The following is a 21,107-nucleotide window of genomic DNA, read 5'->3' on the forward strand; positions in this document are numbered from 1 at the left end:
GCTGTGAAGTAGAACAATTTGATATCTGATCAGCTGATGAGTTTCCCTCCTCACCTTCAGGTTATCGTTATGCAGTGAATTGATGTTTGAGTCTGATTGACTTATGTGGGTTTGTATCAAGCCCTGACCAGACTGGTTTTATGTTTATATTAAGTTTAAATATTAATGTCTTTTTAAAATATTTAAAAAAACATTGAAAACATGAGAAAATAGATCAATAAAGACAAGTGGACATCCATTACCAGCCTGTGGAAAAGTCATGATGACTCTCAGGTTGTCAAGGAGTTGTCTGACTGAACTCCTGTTGACCCCATGACCTCTTGAAGACCCCCACGTCCACCACTGTGTGTGTGTGTGTGTCTGTGTGTGTGTGTGTGTGTGTGTGTTCTTAAGCAGACAACTGCTGGAGAAAACTAATGAATCTTCTTCTGTCTGTGATGAATATTTGATAAATGTGTTTGCTTGTTTTGTAATCTATATTTCATCACACAAAAATCACAAGATGTCTATTACTTCTACAACCAAGTAGTACAAACATTAAGTGACATGTAACTGACAAACTGACATTGAACAAGCTTTGTAGCCAAGCACTGTAATGTCAGAGTTGAGTAGAAAAAAGCACAAACGCTTGATATTTTTGTGAAAATATTTTATTTATTGTTCTGTATTCTTTTTTGAAATCCTGGCCTGCAACCCTGAATACATTTTAATTATGCCTAATCTGTGCAGTTTGTTAATTCAGACCAATTGAGAACTTTAAAGTATCACTATAGGTCACTGGTGGTAAAATGCACACACATTCTATAGAAATACCTGAGATGGCATGAAGTTATTATGTGGTGACAGTAAATTAAAGTGATATAATTGAAATATTACATAATCATACTGAAGGCCCATTAAGCATAGTACGAGTTAGAAGCTGGTCTTTTCAGGCCACATTTCACACACGCAAAATCAACTTGCAGATTAGGTAAACATTAACACTCAGCATTATAATGAATATAATAATACTGTTTTGGCAGTGTATCATTAAACACTTAAACAATTATTCCAGTGATGGACAACCCTGATACATTCTTTAAAACAAGTTTAGCCTTTAAACTGGGTTAGGCTAAAAATTGTGGAAATGAACGCTACGGTCATTTCCAAAGTAACAAAAAATCCAGTGAAACTATTGTGGTGTACTATTGCACCAACAGAAAATAGAATTGCACACTGCTCACCACACAGTTCAGTGCATCAGATATTTCAATGACAAAACAAACCTCAAAAACAGACAAACGAAAAGTAAATAAATAAAATATTATCAACCATACAATAATGAGGGCTGTTACCATTAGGCCTGATCAAGACTGCTCTCAAGTTTAAAGGATGTCCATTTCTAAGTAGTTGCTGGAGAGGATGTTGTCAAACTCTGTGCAAAATTCAGGGTAAGAGCTGTACGGACCCAGTGCAAAAGCGTAGGATTTTATCAGCCTTGGTTTGGTCAGCATTTTTCACATAACGCTGGAGATGGTTAAAGGTTGTCTGCTCTCTCTGAGACAGCACCATCTTTGTTGTTTCAAACAGTTGTGACACTCTTTTGCCTGTGACCTTTTTTGACTCATAAAGAAACAACAGACTTTCCTTGTCCAACAGTTTCGGTTTTACCTGTGACATGGGTGTGGAGAAGCAATCAACTATAAATTTTGGCTCTTGCAGAATGGCTTTGTGAGCCATTGTTTCTATGGCAGCCTTCATGCCTTCCTTTGGAGGTAGGAAATGGGAACCCATCCTTGTAAAAAGATCGAGCAAGTCCTCCTCATCATCTTCCTCCATTGTTCCCTGGAGAGCCTTGTCCATAGCTGATCTCTCAAGGGGAGGTAAGTAGTTGAGAAATGATGCCATCAAGATGTCTACATCAACACTGTCAAGTCCATTAATGCAGGCAAAATGTAAAGCCATTGATAGCCTCACTGGCATGACACCATGATCTACCAATCCCTTCACCCAGATACACCCAACTGCTTGCCATTTGGCCTCACAGAAATCTGGCCTCAGTCGCGGAACTCGCTCTGTTTCCCCCTCACATTTTTTGAGAAATTGCTCCCAGAATGCTGTGTAAACTTCCCTTGACACTCCTGCATCATCTACAGCTTTTTCATTTAAAAATTCCATCTTTAAAGTCAAATTCATTATACTGCTGTCCATGAATAAAGCCAAAAGATCTTGAACAACCTTTATCCTGCAAATTAAAGCACACCGTGTGCTATGTGGATTTCCTGGGTTGCTGGCTGAGGTTGATGGGGAAAGCTGGCTGCTTGAATTGGAGGGCAAATTGAAATTCAGTTCACCGTCCTGCCAAAACAACAAAACATACACATGAAAAAAGCATAGGGGTCAATGAATGAAGCAGAGGCCAAAGCCTCTATCCTATCCCCTTTTGGTATGTTTGTGTAAAGGTCAAAAATAATACTCGATCCAATGTTTCCCTCTTTTCATCTTTTCATAAGACCCTCTCACAAACTGCACACCTCCAGTTTTTAACACAGGCTTTCTATTTGCAATTTGTTTTATATCCCAGGACAAGTTAGCCCCAACAACAGTTGTTATATCTTTAGTTCATTACTATTCATCCAATCAATCATCATTTCATGATATATATTAAAACAGTGTAAAATACAGTTAAAAGTAATTACGACAACACATGATTTAATTTGTGATGTTGCACTTTTAGACCACAAGGAGGCATTTGGTTATGCGTGCAATGAGATGAGAGAGAAAAGGGTCAGCGTTTAGTACCATAGAAGAAGAAGAACGTGTTAGCTAGAAGAAGAAGTCCATGTTTTTGTGTACTTCTGATAGTCGTTTTTCATCAGTAAAAGATCCATAAAAGACACCAGGATGTCCGGCTTCGTTTTTAATACTAGCTGCAGTTATGTTCCAACATCAGTCTGACATTAACAGTTAAGTTAAGTTGTGTTTAAAGGATGTGTTTAGAGTTGCTTGCAGTGATGCATCTTACCTGTGCAGTTTGCACTGCCTCATTGTTTATGGCCTGCTCATCTAGTATAGCATGTGTCTTCACTCATTTCAGCATTACTTTGCCACCAATGGGTAAGACAATATGTAGCATCTGAAGATTGGCAACCAACTTCTGATCCTGCAGTCCAACCCAAGTTTGAAAGTGCACAAAACTTCTTGTATTTCTATTGTTCACACAATTAGATCAGTCCATTTTTAAGACAAAACCTATACATTCACTCGCCTCTGTCAAGGCTACTGTAAATCGATGCTGACAGTGCTTTTTTCTGACCTGAAACTAGACCTGCGGACATGTCCAACACTTGGGCTTCCAAACCCTGATCTACCATTTATTTAGACTGTTGACGTTATATAAAATTGCATGACTTCTGTCCTCCGACGAGATCATGGAGGCAAACTTAGGCCCGTCGCCTATATTTGTGTGTGTGTGTCTGTGTGTGTGTTCGCGTGGGGGGATAAGACCAACATCTGGGTAAATGGAAACAACCCATCCTGCCTTAAGCAGTCAGGTTCATCTGGTCTTTAAAATACTGTATAAGGCCAAATAAAGTTGTTTATTTACCGCCTTTAGGGAGTGGTCTTGTTGATGTACTCCTACAGTGGATATAAAAAGTCTACACACCGCTGTTAAAATGCAAGGTTTTTGTGATGTACACAAATGAGACATAGATAAATCCTGTCTGAACTTTTTACACCTTTAATGTGACCTATAACGTGAACAATTCGATTGAAAAAAAAAAACTGAAATCTTTTAGGGGGGAAACTAAGAATAAAAAAATTAAATAATATGGTTGCATAAGTGTGCACACCCTCTTATAACTGGGGATGTGTCTGTATTCAAAATTAACCAATCACATTCAAACTCATGTTAAATAGTAGTGAGTACACACCTGCCATCATTTACAGTGACTCTGATAAATCCCAAATAAAGTTCAACTGTTTTAGTAAGATTTTCCTGACATTCTATTAGTGGCATCTTACAGCAAGAGCTCTTGTCCGCAGAGAGCTTCCAAATCATCAGAGGGATCTCATTGTTGAAAGGTATCGGTCAGGAGAAGGGTACAAAATAATTTCCAAGGCATTAGATATACCATGGAACACAGGGAAGACAGCCATCATCAAGTGGAGAAAATATGGCACAACGGTGACATTACCAAGAACTGGACATCCCTCCAAAATTGATGAAAAGACAACAAGAAAACTGGTCAGGGAGGCTTCCAAGAGGACTACAGCAACATTAAAGGAGCTGCAGGAATTTCTGGCAAGGACTGGCTTTGTACTACATGTGACAACAATCTTCTGTATTCTTCATGAGTTTGTGCTATGGGGTAGGGTGGCAAGACAGAAGCCTTTTCTTACCGAGAAAACATCCAAGCCCTGCTAAACTTTTTAAAATCATAGATGAAGTCTCCATAAGCATGTGGGAAAATGTGTTATGGTCTGATGAAACCATGGTTGAACTTTTTGGCCATAATTCCAAAAGGTATGTTTGGCGCAAAAACAACACTGCACATCACCCAAAGAACACCATACCCACAGTGATGCACGGTGGTGGCAGCATCATGCTTTGGGGCCGTTTTACTTCAGTTGGAACCGGGGACTTAGTCAAGGTGGAGGAAATTATGAACAGTTAAAAAATACAAGCCAGTTTTGGCACAAAACCTTCAGGCTTACGTTCGAAAGATGAAGATGAAGAGTAATTTCACCCATCACCAAGACAACGACCCAAAGCACACATCCAAATGAACAAAAGCATGGCTTCCCCAGAAGAAGATTAATGTTTTGGAATGGCCCAGCCAGACCCCAGACCTGATTCCAATTGAACATCTGTGGGGTGATCTTCAGAGGGCTGTGCACAGGAGATGCCCTCGCAATATTAAAGATTTGGAGCCTTTTTGCAAAGTAAAGTGGGCAAATATTGACGAGTAAAGATGTGCCATGCTAATATATTCCTACCCCAAAAGAGTGCTGTAATAAATTCAAAAGGTGCTTCAGCAAAGTATTAGGTTAAGGGTGTGCACACTTCTGCAACCAGGTTATTGTAAGTTTTCTATTTTTTATTTTTCCCCCTTAAAGATTTCAATTTGTTTTTCAACTGAATTGTTCACGTTATAGGTCACATTAAAAGGTGGAAAAAGATCGGACAGGATTTATCTTTGTCTCATTTGTTTACCACACAAAAACGCTGCATTATAAGAGGGGTGTGTAGAATTTTTATATCCACTGTATATAGTGCAGAAGTGTGTCTGTCTTGTACCAAACAACGTCAAGAGGACCAATACATCCCTTATATCCTGCCTTAGATAATTTTTCTTAGTAACCTTCCTATTCACGCTTTACAATCATGGAAGATACAGGTATTGACTATGTTCTTTTTACCCCAAAAGACCCATACAATTATCTGATGCTCCATTGCTCTTGGAGACTGCAGGTTCCGCCAATTGCCAGGCGGCTGCCCCAGTACGGGTTAGTGGATGAGGCTGGAGGGTTGAGGTTTCTTCTTAATCTGGCCCGCACCGCCACCAGTTGTGGGAGGAAGTGGCTCACCCCAGGTCGGTCCCTGAGCCAGTCCTCAAGAGCCGAGATCTCTAGCAGAGTCTTTGCTTGATATGGGCTGCCCGCTGAATATAGCTGGTCCACCAAGAAATCATAAAACAAAACTTCTTCGAAAAGAAAATCCATCTCTGCTGGGTCCATATTCTGGTCGGTTCGTTCTGTAACGGTATGTGGAAGTAGATGGACCAGGAGCAGAGGTATTTAACAAAAAGAGTATTTAATATAAAAAGAATCTTAACTAGACATAAACACTAAAAGAGTGGAAAAACTGGAAAGACAAGAACAAGAGGACAAAAACACAAGGAAGCTTACAAGAGGCTCAGGAGATCAGGACAGGACAGGAAAGGACAGCACCATGGAACAACGACAAGAGGAACAAGAACAGCAAGACATGACAAACCTTAGATGACAACGAGTGGCAACAACGAGTAGGAGACTCGGGGAAGGCATGGGTAATTATCCCCAGGTGCAACACATGAGGACTGGGGAAAACCAATCACCGACAGGAAGTGAAGACAGAAACAACACACAAGGAACAGAGACTACAAAATATAACAGGAAACAGAAACAGATCGCAAACATGAAAACAACTCAAAACTAAACAACAGAGATCTAACAGATAAACAGAAAACACAGAATTCAAAGTGACAGAACGTCGCACACTCAAGAGATTGCAGGAGCTGTTTTGCAGAAGTGGCTGACTACACCATTTCTATCAGTGTAAGACTTAAACAGCTAACTAGTGGAAATAAAAGACTGAACACTGTAGTTCAACAATCTGGAATCTGAAAATTTGGAGTGTGAATCTGAAAATTAAGGATAATGGAAATTACATTCCGTCAAAACATGGCATGTTGTGTACAGGATGAGAACCCTGCTGTGTGATGCTGTTGCTATTGCTGCACATGACACAGACAGTATACGATGTCATAGATTTAAGAAGCAGATGGACTGCATTAGACAAGTGTCCACCAATTGGCATGCTATGGTATACACGGTTGCAGACAGAGATGTAGATATAAGAACTGCTCTTGTCGATATTATAAATTGTTTCCCTTAAGAAATGATGAATTTCACAAGGTCAATTTTTTTGTGCTTTTAGTATTGATGGGTGTGTTTCTACAGTTATGGCGGTGGCCCCTGTACATTTGAAGACAAATAGGGTTTTCGTAATTAAGATAGGTGGGCAGTTTCAGGCAGATCTAGTGGACATGGAGGCCTATTCTTCAGAAAATAAGGGGGTACGCTATTTACTGACGTGTACAGACGTGTTTTCAAAATACGCCTGGGCTCGATGCTTGTGGTGAATTCGTTCATGCAGCATTTAAAGACATTTTAGATGAAGGCAGAGTACAAAATAAGTTGAAAACAGACAAAGGGAAGGAATTCTTAAGCAGGACATTTTAAGCATTTGTTAGAAAAACAAACATTTCTCACTTCACCACCTTTATTGAGACAAAAGCCAGTGTGGTTGAGTGTTTCAACAGGACTCTTAAAACTGAAATTCGGGAATATTTATCGTCTAATAATTCTTAACGTTATGTGGATGTTTTGATAGATTCAGTCAGCACATAATCAGATTTAGCATCGCAGCATTAAAATGAAACCATCGGAAGTAAGAAAAGATAACGAGGTCACTGTTTTTAACAATCTGCGTAAAACCAAAGACAAAGGAGTGACTACTTTTAAATATAAAGTTGGTGATTTCTAAAATAAGAGGTTCTTTAAAAATAGGATATTAGCAGAATTATACAGATGAATATTTTACCATATTAGAATGTGTCCATCAAAAAACCCCTGTATACAGGTTGAAAGATTACTTAGGGGAAATATTACAAGGAACATTTTACGAGCCTGAATTACAAAAAGATATCGTGGATAAAATAAAAATTCAAAGTAGAAAATGTTTTATCCAGACAAAGAAGACACGGGCAAAACATGGAATTCGTCAAGTAGGTTGGATGGCTGGATTTTGGGAAAAACCATGAGGGCTTTCTGACATACTGCATTCAAAGACGTGTTATCTTTTTCGACATGGATGGAAAAGGATATTTTGTTATATTACCCAGCAAACTCTTGAACCCTTATAACACGATAGGACATTTTAGAAAAAACTAGTCAATCTTGAATGGAGACGAAACATCTTCTAAAATATATCAGGCTCCATATCCGGCAGATGTAAATGCAGGAAACAATACCTTTGTCTATACCGACATTATAGATAATCAAACTGTGGGTGACAGCTATATTCCCCTGCTAAGATAAGTACATATATCAGGTCCAAAAAATCAGATGATCACAAAAACTTACAACCGCCCACACTACCTTTACATTGTGTAAAACCATATTTAGACCATATTGGTACATCTCTTACACCAAATACTCAATGACTTAATGTAGTTGTTTGTATTGACCTTGAACACTGACCTTTTTTCTTTTTTAAGGGGGGCAGGGGGCACTTTGTCCTTTGTTGTCCTTTGTTATGTCTCTATACTGTTGGTATACTGATATGTTTGTTTGTACACATTACATATGAAACTGAATATAAAATATTTCAAAAAAAATTATATATCAATATCACATTGACCAATAAAACGCCCTCCAGGAAAAAGGGGGAGTAACCAACCAACTAATTACAAACGTGGAACAAACAAAAAGAGAGTCGCTAGGACGAGTAAATATACAAGGAGAGAAAGAAGTCGGTCAAACATCGCAAGACAAGAGCTAATGACATCTTCTAGCAAGAATGTCTTTGGTACAGAATTTGTCAAAAGAATGTATAAAATCTGAGATCTGTTTAAGGTATCTCTAAGGCAAACAAGTGTAGAGAATAGCATCTAGGTGGAAATACCACCTCTTACTGCAATTTCTGATTCTGCCCCGCTGCAATTCTTTGTTTCAGCAAGCAGCGAAGACTATCTGGATGAACAACCCATACACACAGGGACGAAATTGTTGGTACCCTTCTGTTAAAGAAAGAAAAACCCACAATGATCACTGAAATAACTTGAAACTGCTGAAAGTAATTCTACTTTTTTTTTTACACAAAGTTAACTAATGAAAATCAGACGTTACTTTTGAATTGTGGTTCAAAAGAATCCTTTAAAAAAACTAATGAAAATGGCCTAGACAAAAATGAAGGTACCCTTCACTTAATATTTTGTTGCACAACCTTTTGAGGAAATCACTGCAATCAAGCAATTTCTGAAACTCTCAATGAGACTTCTGCACCTGTCAACAGGTATTTTGGCCCACTCCTCGTGAGCAAACTGCTCCAGCTGTCTCAAGTTTGAAGAGAGTCTTCTCCAGACTGCATGTTTCAGCTCCTTCCACAGATGTTCAATAGGATTTAGATCAGGGCTCGTAGAAGGCTACTTCAGAGTAGTCGAATGTTTTGCTCTTAGCCATTCTTTGGTGTTTTTAGCTGTGTGTTTTGGGACACTATCCTGTTGGAGGACCCATGACCTGCGACTGAGACCAAGCTTTCTGACACTGGGCCCAGCCCCCCTTCGAACAGCAGTCAAGGTGTTGACACATTGGCTTAACATACACACGCTTAAAAAAAGCAGAGACTTTACTTCTTTGTCTCAATAGCAGCATCCGACCTGACTGTGTGATCCTTTCTGCAAAAAGCTTTGCAATAAAACTTAAATGACAACCACATTGAAAATACTCTTTTTAGATTTCAATGTCTATTGTAATTGTAAAGCTGCTCCAAGTTTCCTTTGTATACTGTGAAAGTCTCAAAAGCATTAAATCTCATATTCAGAAATTGTGTCTTAAAATTAGGACTTCCATACCTTTGTGATGACAAAATGCTCTGAAACATGAACCAACATGACGAACCTTGCAGGATTTGGTTTGTATGAGGTTTACTTGACATCTTCTATATTTCATTTGATCACCATCAAACAGTGCAATTAGTGCTTTACTTGGCCTTTCAAAAAAAATATAAAGTTCTGATGAACACCAGCAAATTTGGGACCTTTATACTCAAAATGCTCAAAATGTCTTGAATTGACTATCACTTTGTAGTTTTAGCTTTATGCATGAGCCTAATATCTTTGAGGAGATCTAATCTCGCCAGCAGCTTTCCTGCTCACTGCATCAGAATTTCTTCTGGAACAGACATTTCTGTATTTTGCTGCATTCATGGTTTAAGTGTGTCCTATTAAACATGCAAATTTCTTAAACATACTGAGCTAATCTCAAAAGAACCCTAGCGCAATCTTGCAACTGTCTCATATTATAAAAGTAAGGCTATTCTAAAATATCAAGTTCAAAAAAGTAAATACACCTACTGTAGCAGACATTTCAAATATTATTACACTTTTATTTCAGCAATTTAGAAGAAACATTTTCTGTAATACACACATTAACAATAATTGTTGGTTTGAAAAGAAAATCACAACTGAAAGCATAATGTGACTGAGTCTTCAATCATAACAAAATATAGCGGGTGAGGCCTCTCCCTCGCTGCTCCCGCAGACGCTGGCAGTGTCGAAGCATGTTCAAAATCCCCTGAAAACGTTTGTCCACCCTCGTTGGTGTAAATTCGCGAATGTCATCCTCCACCACAAAATACTGACCTGCAAGATATTCCAACACAACTGTGAGAACAGTGTTGTGTCATATACAAAGAATTGTAATTTGTGTATCAGGTCCTTCCTTAACAACTTCAGCATAATTTAAGTCAATGTTTCAGATTTAAATGTTTTCAGGGTTTTATTAAGCCAAGCCACTCGGATGATCAGTTTGACAATGCAAATATTCCATTTAAAAAAGACCATGAATATAAGTTGATGTATTAGGGAAAATAGCCAAGTATAAGATTTAATATTCAGACATTATATATTACTCAGGGACTTGGCTAAAGAAGTATAAACCTTCAATAATTACAAATTGTTTGCTTTATTTTAGTGTGCCTTAAAAAAATATTTTGTGTTCCAGCTCAGTATTCTTATGCTGCAGTGTGGAATTTTGTCTGCTACTGAAGATGGTGGATGAATGCATTTCATTCACAATTATATTTATTCCCAATATAAACAATTAAGGTCATAACTATATTGCAATAGGATAACAATTTCACATGGGAATTCAGTCAGGTCTGAACTCAATATTGCAAACAGATGTCAAAATTAATTGCCAAAATCCATCATTCACAGAAAATACCTTTTGTATCTTTCGTGTCCTGGTCCTTGAAGCGTTGGTGAAGTTTGCGTGCATGATTACTCAGAGTTTTCACTGACTGATGGAGGATCTTGTACTTGGCTGTTACAGCTTTGTTAATGCTCTGCACCACAGCATTAATTTGATCATATGAAACACGTCCTTTCATGTACCTGAGAGGGACGGACACACACAAATTGCATTTAACATCAACATGTAGATCTGGAAAAAGTCAAAACTAATGTATGCTGCTTCAAAAAATAACTACAGCGCAATCTAGAAATCTGTCTGTGTTCATTAGACAGCTCATGACAATAAGACAACAAAGAATTAAAAACAAAATGCAGAGTTGAGTCTTACACATTTCTCTTCTATTAGATCAGTCACCCATCAAACCCCCCAGCACACTGTTTATTATTTGTGATAATGGCCTACACATAATTTAGAACAAAATGTATTGTCTATACAATAATGCTGTAATAATAGATAGATATTTGTAATGGATGACATGTGTATACAACATTAGTTTTAATTGTCAATACAATATAATAGCTGTCACAAATTGTTTTCACACACACAAGTCAATAATGTTGATTGTGTAGCAGCATCCCTATGTATGATACTCAACATTGTCACCCCTCTGAAAAGGAAATTAGGAAGTAGTACATCAAAGGACGTAGGAATCATGGTACAACTCACAAATATTGAAAAAATAAAACCTTAAATTCTGAATAATCTAACCCTAAACTACATGTATATAGATACCATATACTAAGCTACTGACATATGCTTTGATACATCCTCCTTTTCTCTTTTTTTAAACAAAATGTGCTTTTTGCCTTGCCATCACTTATTTTGTGTCAACACCATCAGACACCAAAAACACAGATTAATCTTCACTTACGTCGTGCTAGCCCCAAAAAAACTAAAACAAAAACAACTTTCACCTACGGCGACCATTTATATCTTTATATTATAAAGATTTTCGTCCGTACTTTTTTTTTGGACTGTATAATTGAATATTAACTTTACCTTGGCTGGGTATCGCCACTGAAATGCCAAATCGATTTGATTCAGATTCAAAAGGTTTGATTCAATATCGATTCAGTTAGGGATATGTCAGTACCAAACCAATTAAATACCAAGTACAATACCAATTTTGCTTGGATATGAAAGAAATTCTCAGAGAACTAAAGCCATAAATTGTGCAGGGAAACCTCTAGCTTGATGCATTATTGAAAATTACTTTCACCCCCTCATGCCCCAGCTCTCAGGAGCCATTGGTTGATTCAATATAACTTTATTTAGCTTTAATTGAGAATATAAAAAGAGATGACTATCTAAGGAGCAAGCATTCCAAAAAAAAGAGGGGTTTGTTGTTAAAATATATTGATCCTGGGCAGTGTTGTGCATGAACACCTTCATATTATTTTGGAACTTTGAGTTTCCATGATTCCACTAAATAAAAACTTGAGCGTTCATTAAGTCATCATCATATAGGCCATCATGTGAAATACCAGGAGCAGCCGCAAGTGTCACACAAACAAGCAAGCAAGCACGCACGCACGCACGCACGCACGCACGCACGCACGCACGCACGCACGCACGCACGGAGCTGCTGATCAGAAGGTTGGTTTGGTAGTTTTTCCTTACTTTTGTTGAGGCTTAAAGGTTTAATGTGCAAGATCTAGGTGAAAGGATCTATTTGCAGAAATTGAATTTTAAACAATACCAGTAATTGTTTTCACTAGTGTGTTTCATCTAAATTGTACAAATTGTTGTTTTCTTTACCCTAGAATGGGACCTTTTTATATTTAAATACTTTATATATACATCTGGGAGGATGGTCCCCTCTAAAGAGGCAGCCATGTTTTTTTTTACAGTAGCCCCAACTGGATAAACTAAACACCTTTTGAGTTTTTATGAATACTGAATGTTTCCACAGGTTCTCTTTCCTGTTTGGAAGGGGAGGGTGAAGTGCGGGGTATTCAGCTGCAACATGCAACTACACTACTAGATGTCACTAAATACTACAGACTGACCTGCTCTCACTTTGACAAATAAACAACTACACTCATGAAGTTTACTTAGGTTTTGTTTGATTCGCTCCAGAGATTATAAGGCTGCATTTAAACATCATGAAAAATGAGTCCTCAACTCAGTACACCACGAGACATAATGCTCACAGACAGGACTCAGTGTTAAAATGACCAGAAGATCCAGATTCAAGACCTGACACCATTAATTAAAAGGTAAATACAAGTTTGTAATTTAAATCATAACCATTCCAATAAAAGATGGAACAAATAAACTTGAACTAGTTAATTTTTGGAACCGTGAACTGGTGCAAATGAGAAAGTGGTGTAGAGGAAAGATTTGCATTGGGATTATTTAGTTTGAGGGGCTGAAATTGGATTATTTGGATAGTTATATGTGCTGCCATGACTCATGACCCTTATTGAACACATAAATATCTATTTATATATTGGACCAAAATTACTCAAAAAAACATCCCATTGAATGTGAACTCCGTAATAGGCCTGACACCACTGTCAGACAGAAAATTTGACGGAGTTGACATCTGACGGTGTTGACATAATGGTGTTGACATAATTTACATAATTTGTTCAAAAAATAATAAGAGTACATGTAGCAGCAATTTTTTTTTCAGCTCGATACGAGATGCTAACAAAACCTACTTCAGGAGCATAAAAGGATCTAAACATTATAAACAATTTGCTCAGAAAATGGAAGACGGTGTTGATATATCATGGCTGTGACAGGAAATATTAAAATTAAGATTAAAATACTCTAAAACTATAAAACATATTTTATCCTGTCTGCTATGGATGCACTCTGCATAGTTGGAATGTGAAAATGAGTCCTTTAGGGTGACTGCTATCTCTTATATTGCTTTATTTTATTAAATGAATATCTGACGGTGTGGACCAAAAGTGTGGACATATTTTTGAAACCTTATGAAATATATATATATTATTTTATTTTAAATTAGGTCTTTTTAAAATCATAAAAAAATATATTTGTTTGCTCAGGATTAATTCTGTGTGGACCTGCTGTTTTAGATGTAGTTGGAAAACAGTTACTTTAATAGATTTGATAAAACTATTTAATTAAATTGAAGGAGATAATTGTGTTGAATACATTCCAGTATTAATCCCTCATTACATTTACATTGGAAAATATTTAAATTTTAAACATAAATAGAAGTTTCAACTGCTGGACGTGTTTTGTCCCATGTCTCAAGAATCAGTAAAATACCAGTAAAGGGTTCCATGATTTAATATTTGCATGTAGCAGACTTCAAGCAGGATCCAGCAATCCAGCAATCTGGATATGGCCATGTTAGTACTTAATTTAACACAAAGGCTGCTCAATTACACGTAATAAAATTCTAATCCCGGTTCACAGTTCGAGTGTCGTAGGCAATCTTATTTGAAAATTTATAAAGTCTGAAGCATTTTGACTCTGGAAGAGAGCAAGTGAGAGAAAAGCAGAGAGAAGTTTGTCTTAAAATCAAAAGAAAACACAGCTTAAAGTGATGAGAATCAGATAAATAACCCCACTGTGATGTGTGACGGATGAAGATATACCCATTTTAAAAAGGATTTCTGCTCAGAGGCGGAGGCGTGGTGTAGTAGTTAGAGACAGGACGTAATGTATTAATTTGCGCTGCCGGGATCACGTTTTTGGTTACAGCACAGCGACACGGGTGTCAACTCTAATTACCAAAAACTCTCTTCTGCTGACTTTAAACTGGAGGGCCATACAGAGAAGGTCTGCAGAAACTCTGGATGCTCTCACCCAGACATTTGCGTTTACACAGGCACCAACTCTGGAGTTCAATGCATGTCTGAAATGTTTCCAAAATGTCGTAGCATGTGCTGGATATCATTAAGAGATACTTACTGTGGGATGTTCTCAAACTCTTGTACAGTGATAAACTCCATCTCTTTGATGTAGCTTTTGTTGGTCTTTTTGACATTTTCTGGTTGGACAAGTTGAACATCTGCTGCTTCATTCTTGTTCAAAACAGGTTCATTTCCACTGAGAGACAAAACCAACATTAGACATTCAGTGCTGGAGGTTGTTTTCCAATACCACATAATCATATAATTATACCTACATAGTCCTTCATGTTTTTAAGAGATGACAGATACAGATAAGCAATAGCTTCTACTTTTTTCACATACTTTACATGGAGATGCAGGGGTGAGCTCACTGAATGTGATGTTGACTATCAAACTTCAATTCAATATTATTTGTAAAGCACCAAATTAGGGCTGGGCAAAATGAAAAAAAAATCTTCATCACAATAACTTTTTTCATATCAGTCAATATCGATATATCGCGATATAAATCAAATCTGAGCACACCAACACGGCACGTCAGAAGAAATAAAGCATAACTGCTGGTCTCGAATAGAAACGTTTTTAGGAGGAATGTGCACAGACACATTCTCTTCCGTGCAACCCTCCACGCTGCAGTGTTTCTTCAGAGTTGGTTGTTGTGGTCAGCCTATGATACCTAACAAGGTGCTAGCTCAGCAACATGTCTGCTTGGTGTCGCGTTCGGTAGGGAGGGGAGGAGGGATGGTTGTGATGGTGGTGGATTTGGACTTGTACTGGCTGGGTGGGGCTGATAGAAGTGCGATTCCATGATGACATCACGCAGGGAGGAAGTAAGAAACGCATAATTTCAATAACATATTTCTTCGAATGGACTAAGTGAAGAAGTCGGAGTTACTGTTTACATACTTTGGGGGTACCTACTGACCCCTTTCAAGTAATTACGGATAGTAAAAGCCCAGAAAAAGTATTTTACACAATATGGGCCCTTTAATGTGCGTCTGTCTGGAATCAGCAGTGGTTATAATTAATTTAGTGTCTGCGTCGCGTTGCATTTTAGTGCAGGAGACATGGAGGGAGAGAGGGTCTCCTGACCTAATATTTAGGGTTTTTAAATTGAATCAATCAGTATGTATGTTCGACAGGGAAGCTGTCCACAAACAGAAATATAACATTTATTTATGTTTCCTTATTTATTTTTGTCTGCATTTTTTACTTTTGCCACCATTTACCGCCTCAGTATTGCATCCAAGGCTTGATTTTTAAAACATAGTCACTCCAGAGGACACGCAACTAAAAGTGTGCCTTTTGTGGCTTCCACCTATGACACAATTATGTGTTATAAAATGAATTTCTGCTGTTGTGAAATTCAGATTCAAAAACCTACACACGGTTGCAGGGGTTTGCTTTATTTATATATATTTCCAAGATGTTGGTCGTGAGATTAAATGTCATGTGAATGTTTTACGCTGTCAGCCTGAAATTCTCTTTGGAGTTTCACTTCTTTGCTCTCTTCTAATGCCCCTCACACAGCAAACAGCACACTCCCTCCCCCATCCAGAAAACGTTCCTGCGCGCATGCGTATTTTTGTATCAGGAGAGCAGCGAAAAGAACATAGAGAGAGCAAAAGAACAAGTTCACGAATGTTCCGAGATGCTTATTGACAGTGTTGTTCATATTTTTTTGTCAAAGTGTGTGTGTGTGTGTGTGTGTGTGTGTGTGTGTGTGTGTACATACAGGCCCCTACTCACTCACATCGACACAGTGAGATAAGAGGAGCATTAACGTGAAGCCAATAAGTAGTATCCAATGAGTATCCTCTATGATCCACAGCTGCTCAAGAATCAGCACCGCTGCTTCATTATCAGATCAGAAGCCAAAGGTGGTTGGTATTGTGCTGAGGTTTGTGTCCTCCACTCTACTGCTGACCTGCTCTCACTTTAACTAATACACACTCAACACCAGGTATCAGGACCAGATCAGTAAATGAAGTTTACGAAGTGTTTGCTTGATTTGTTCCAGAGTTTATGTGGCTGCATTTAAACATCATGAAAATGAGTCGTCAATATTTTCTGCAACCAGTACAACATTAGGAGTGTTAAAGTGACGGGGTGACACATATTTATGATCCTACGCCATTGATTAATAACTAAATACATGATCCTAAATGTGTCATCTAAATCATAACCATCCCAATTAAAAAACAGAAAAAATTGACATGAACTCGTACATTTTCATATGTATGAACTGAACTTCGAACCAGTGCCACAAAAGGTAGCCCATGATCCCCACCCCTCCTGTGATGCAAGTGTTATTGTTCAGCAAGGTTTTCACAGCCACAGCCTGGACTTCTGCCTCTGTGGTTTGCACACAATGGCATTTTTTATTTCATTTTCATTTACCATTTTAAAAATGATCTGTTGTTACAAACACGATCAAATAGAATAGAGTCATGATCCGGCTGCATTTTTCTGCACGCACTTAGTTTGTGCGCAGAGTAAGTCTTGTTACTCTGCGCAAATGTTAGTGAATGAAGCCCATTGACCTTTGACCAACAACCTCTGTTCAGATCATCCTCTAAGTGAATATCTATTAAGGCATTTGTGACGGACAGAAGAACAGACGGACAACCCGAGAACATAATGATACATAACATAATAAAGCACATGCTTTTCTCACTTTGTTGGGCCTTTCGTCATGGGCATGTGTGCAGGTATGTTGTCCTTCATGTGATGAACATCTTCCACCTCCTTCTTCAATACCTTCTCAAGATCCTGAGACACAAACAAATTATTTGAGCTTTGTCATTGGGCTGCACGATTTTAGGATAACATGCGATTACGTTGTTTAATATCGCAATGACGATATGACTTGTGATAAATAAACAAACATTCCCTGGCTACGGACGCAGAGACGATGGACAGCTCCACAGCAGGGCTAAGGCACACAGCCCGGCCGCAGCGCCACCAAGTCACTGATCAATAGAATCTATATCAGCTGATCAGACATGGCTGAACCTTCTATTCTTCCTCATCCTTCTATTCGCATGCAAACATCACGCAGATCCCCGCACCACTGTCACGGCAGTATTTATTTATTTAGAGCATCGGACCGATTCCCTCACATCAGTGGATCCTCACCTCCACTCTGGGATATTATTTGGAAAGTTTCTTAATTTCTTGTAAGTCCTGTGCGCTCTGTGCGCAAGGTTGGTGATGGCACAGTCACGTTCACTGCAGTGATTTGATGATACACGCACACAGTGTTAGGAGTTATTATTTAAAACTATTAATGACACGGCTCCGTAACTCCGCGGTTAAATCGAATCTAAATGTAAATTGCTGTAAGTTGCTTTATATAATTTGCAATTAAAAGGTTTGGGTGGAACAGTTATGTTGCGCGAGCAAAACTTAAGCTGTTGGTTTTAATGTAAATTATGAAGTGGATCAATAATCTGGCTTGAGTTCACCACCTCACGTCTGCGTCGCCACTTTCCTGTTTCCAAAAACGTTTCGTATGCATGGGTCAGAAATTGCGTAGAAATGCGCAAATTTCCCCGTCAAGTTTGCTTTTATAAATCCCAACGTTTGCGTGAGAAGTGGCGTACGCACGTTTCAGGCCCCGTTCTTCTGCGTACGCAACGGTTATAAATGAGACCCCTGGTGAGTAGATAATGGGTGATTTAAATTTTTAGGTGAACTATGCCTTTAAGTTACAATTCTTCATTAACTACATTCAAAAGACACTTAAATGCATGTTACAAGTAAATGGTAAACGAATCAATATTAACCTAATAAGGTAAAAAAATTACCTAACAAACTATCATTCCATTCCAGGTACAAATTTTGAGAGCAATTCAAACAAACCTAACAGGGCATGTGGCGGCTTGTACCTCGTGCATAGCTGGACTACTTTTAAGATTAAGCAGCTGCACTAATGCTTATATTACTGTTACTTAGCTAGATAGTGTGTATCCTCTGTTTACCTTCAAATGCTTTAGTTTCTCCTTCTGTCGGCTGACACGTTTTTCAAACTCTTCCAAAAGGCTCTCCAGGGCAAACAGCTCTAGTCCAAGTTTCCTATTCTTATTTTGAGGAAATTCTTCATGTGAGAGAGAGAGAGAGCGAGAGAGAGAGAAAGAGAAAGAGAAAGAGAGAGAGAGAGAGAGAGAGAGAGAGAGAGAGAGAGGGGACCAGATTTCTTTATCAATGACACTATACACAAAAAAACAACAGTTATATGTCTTGTCTTATATAAATCACAGTTTCATACCAGCAACTGATAGATCCAGCATGCGTTGTAAGGATGATATCCTGTCATGAATGTGAAGACTGATATCCTCCAGCTCACTCATTTTCCTGTAAAGGGGGAGAGTCATTGCATTTACAACAGTGCTTTGCTAATTGTAAACTGCTACTGTAAATTACGCTAGCAGAGTAGGTTTACTGTTACTAAATATAGAAATAACAATATAAGGTGACAGGCTGTGGCTGAGGGGTAGAGTGGTCGTCCTACAACCTGAAGGTCGGCAGTTCGATCGCCAGTCTGACCCATCTGCATGCCGAAGTCCTTGGGCAAGATGCTGAACCCCGAATGGCCCCCCATAGAATAACTAAGTGCTGCGAATAGATGCACTGTATGAATGTGTGGGTGAATGTAGAACTGTACTGTAAAGCGCTTTGAGTGGTCATGAAGACTAGAAAAGCGCTATATAAATACAAAGCCATTTAAAGGAACCTGTATAATTACATCCAACACAGACTGTAAAAAGATTAACTTTCCTGAGGTCAGTATTCCTTCTGTTTACATCTTGAATCGATATCGTCAATAAAAGGTGATGTTAGCTCGATTTTGACAGTCAACAGCTTACATCAGCTATCGCTATAATTTCATCGTAGACGTATATCTTTATGAGATAAAACAGCAAATACAGAGTTACATTTTCTAGGCCGTAAACAAAATATTAAACAATAAGTTTCATTCGTGGAGCTTACTCGGCCGCGCGATCTTCTTCTTCTTCTTCTTCTTCTTCTTCTTCTTCTTCTTCTTCTTCTTCTTCTTCGTTTTTTTTAGAAGCTGGCAAACAATGATTCGGTGCAATACCGCCCCAGCTGGTATGGAGTGTGGCTCAGGATTTTATGATCTATTTTATTGGGTACACAAAAAAACGTATATTTTCTCAATTATACTAATTATTACACCTCAATATATTCAACACCTCACTCTCTCCAGTTTTTGATGTTCTCTATTGAGTATAAAATCCTTTATCAAGCTATACATTTGACCCTCAATTTTCCATTACATTACATTAATTTTCAAAGTAGTTTCTCTTCCTCTTTTCACCTCTTCACTAATGTTAACTATGAATTTTCATTAAAGTTTTTGCCAACATCTCTGCTCTATCATCTTTCACTGTTATTGTTTCACCACTATTTTAAATAGGATGACCATATTCTAATTTATCCCATTCATTCCTTACCAACTGAATAACAACATTTCCTCAAAAATTCCTTCTTTGTATTTTTTTTAATCCTCCTTATATTGGCTTGCAGCTTTTTATATTGAATACGAGTTTGAAAACTGTGATTCATTTTTTTGTACTTTGAAAGCTTTATTTCTAGACTAAATAGCTTCATCACATTTCTTTGTCCACAAAGGTACAAACATTTTTTGGTGCCTACCTCCGTTCTTCTGCATGGACTGCTTTGCTGCCTCTAGAAAAGCTTGACAAAGAGAATTATTTAAATGATCAACATTAACATTTATATAAATGTTCTTAATCTCTTGGTCACTAATACTCCTAAACTTCTCTGAGTCAGCATTGCTGAAAAACTATTAATTATGAGTTAGTATCTCATAATTATGAGATACTATCTCATAATTAAAAGATACTAACTCATAATTAAATGTAGTATCTCATTATTATGAGATGGTATCTCATTATTATGACTTAGTATCTCATTATTATGACTTAGTATTATGACGTTCCTCAGCATTTCACATTACGCCGTCCTTGCCAAAGTGCCACTCTAGACAATCGCCTAGTACACTTATATGGATGCACTGCCAGTGACTGTAAACTTGAAAAAACATGATAACTTACCATCCTTTTCTTTTTTACGTTGTTTATTGAGTTTTCGATAGTTCAACATTTCCAGAATAAATTCACCTGTAATTTATCCAGTAGAAATACAAGTCCCCAGAAACTTTAAAAATAACAGAGTGACAAAATGACTCCCGCTCCGGAGCAGGTTAGCTGTTCAGCATAAGTTACCGGAAACCCTGAATACAACCTGAAGTTACTCCGATAAGCGCAAATACGGTTTCTAGTACTGAGTGTGTTTTTGAATGGTTCGGCAGGTCTGAACAGAGGCGTGGTTTCTGGGGTTAAGTTGGCACACCTGCAGCTGATCTCCACAAATCCTCCCTCTGTATACTCTGGTCCTCACTCCACTCACCGAATGATCATACAGTCTGACTATGTGGTAGTA

The 21,107-nt window shown here is 38.0% G+C and overlaps 1 protein-coding gene across 2 annotated transcripts; it reads right to left on the minus strand.

Annotated features, from left to right (window-relative positions):
• Positions 1-9,892: 9,892 nt before the first annotated feature.
• Positions 9,893-19,684, minus strand: ska1 (spindle and kinetochore associated complex subunit 1). Of its 2 annotated transcripts, XM_053411673.1 has the most exons (8): positions 19,611-19,666; positions 19,135-19,235; positions 18,889-18,974; positions 18,602-18,717; positions 17,296-17,390; positions 14,677-14,814; positions 10,753-10,922; positions 9,893-10,169 (listed from the first exon to the last, which is right to left on the minus strand). In XM_053411673.1, the coding sequence occupies exons 3-8, from the start codon at positions 18,968-18,970 to the stop codon at positions 10,021-10,023; spliced, it is 750 nt and encodes a 249-aa protein (XP_053267648.1). In that variant the 5' UTR covers positions 18,971-18,974; positions 19,135-19,235; positions 19,611-19,666; the 3' UTR covers positions 9,893-10,020. The 2 variants fall into 2 exon arrangements, with proteins under 2 accessions (XP_053267648.1, XP_053267647.1); XM_053411672.1 differs by lacking the exon at positions 19,135-19,235 and having other exon boundaries at positions 19,611-19,684.
• Between the last annotated feature and the right edge of the window lie 1,423 nt (positions 19,685-21,107).

Source organism: Pleuronectes platessa, chromosome 19, assembly GCF_947347685.1.
Source record: "Pleuronectes platessa chromosome 19, fPlePla1.1, whole genome shotgun sequence".
Taxonomy (NCBI): domain Eukaryota; kingdom Metazoa; phylum Chordata; class Actinopteri; order Pleuronectiformes; family Pleuronectidae; genus Pleuronectes; species Pleuronectes platessa.

What these genes read in the sequence shown, in the direction of transcription:
- ska1 (XM_053411672.1), bottom strand. Translation starts at nt 18,970, where the DNA reads ATGAGTGAGCTGGAGGATATCAGTCTTCACATTCATGACAGGATATCA. An exon ending in ATGACGAAAGGCCCAACAAA is followed by an intron (nt 14,815 to 17,295) that starts GTGAGAAAAGCA and finishes TTTGTCTCTCAG; the next exon opens with TGGAAATGAACCTGTTTTGA. An exon ending in GGACACGAAAGATACAAAAG is followed by an intron (nt 10,170 to 10,752) that starts GTATTTTCTGTG and finishes AATATCTTGCAG; the next exon opens with GTCAGTATTTTGTGGTGGAG.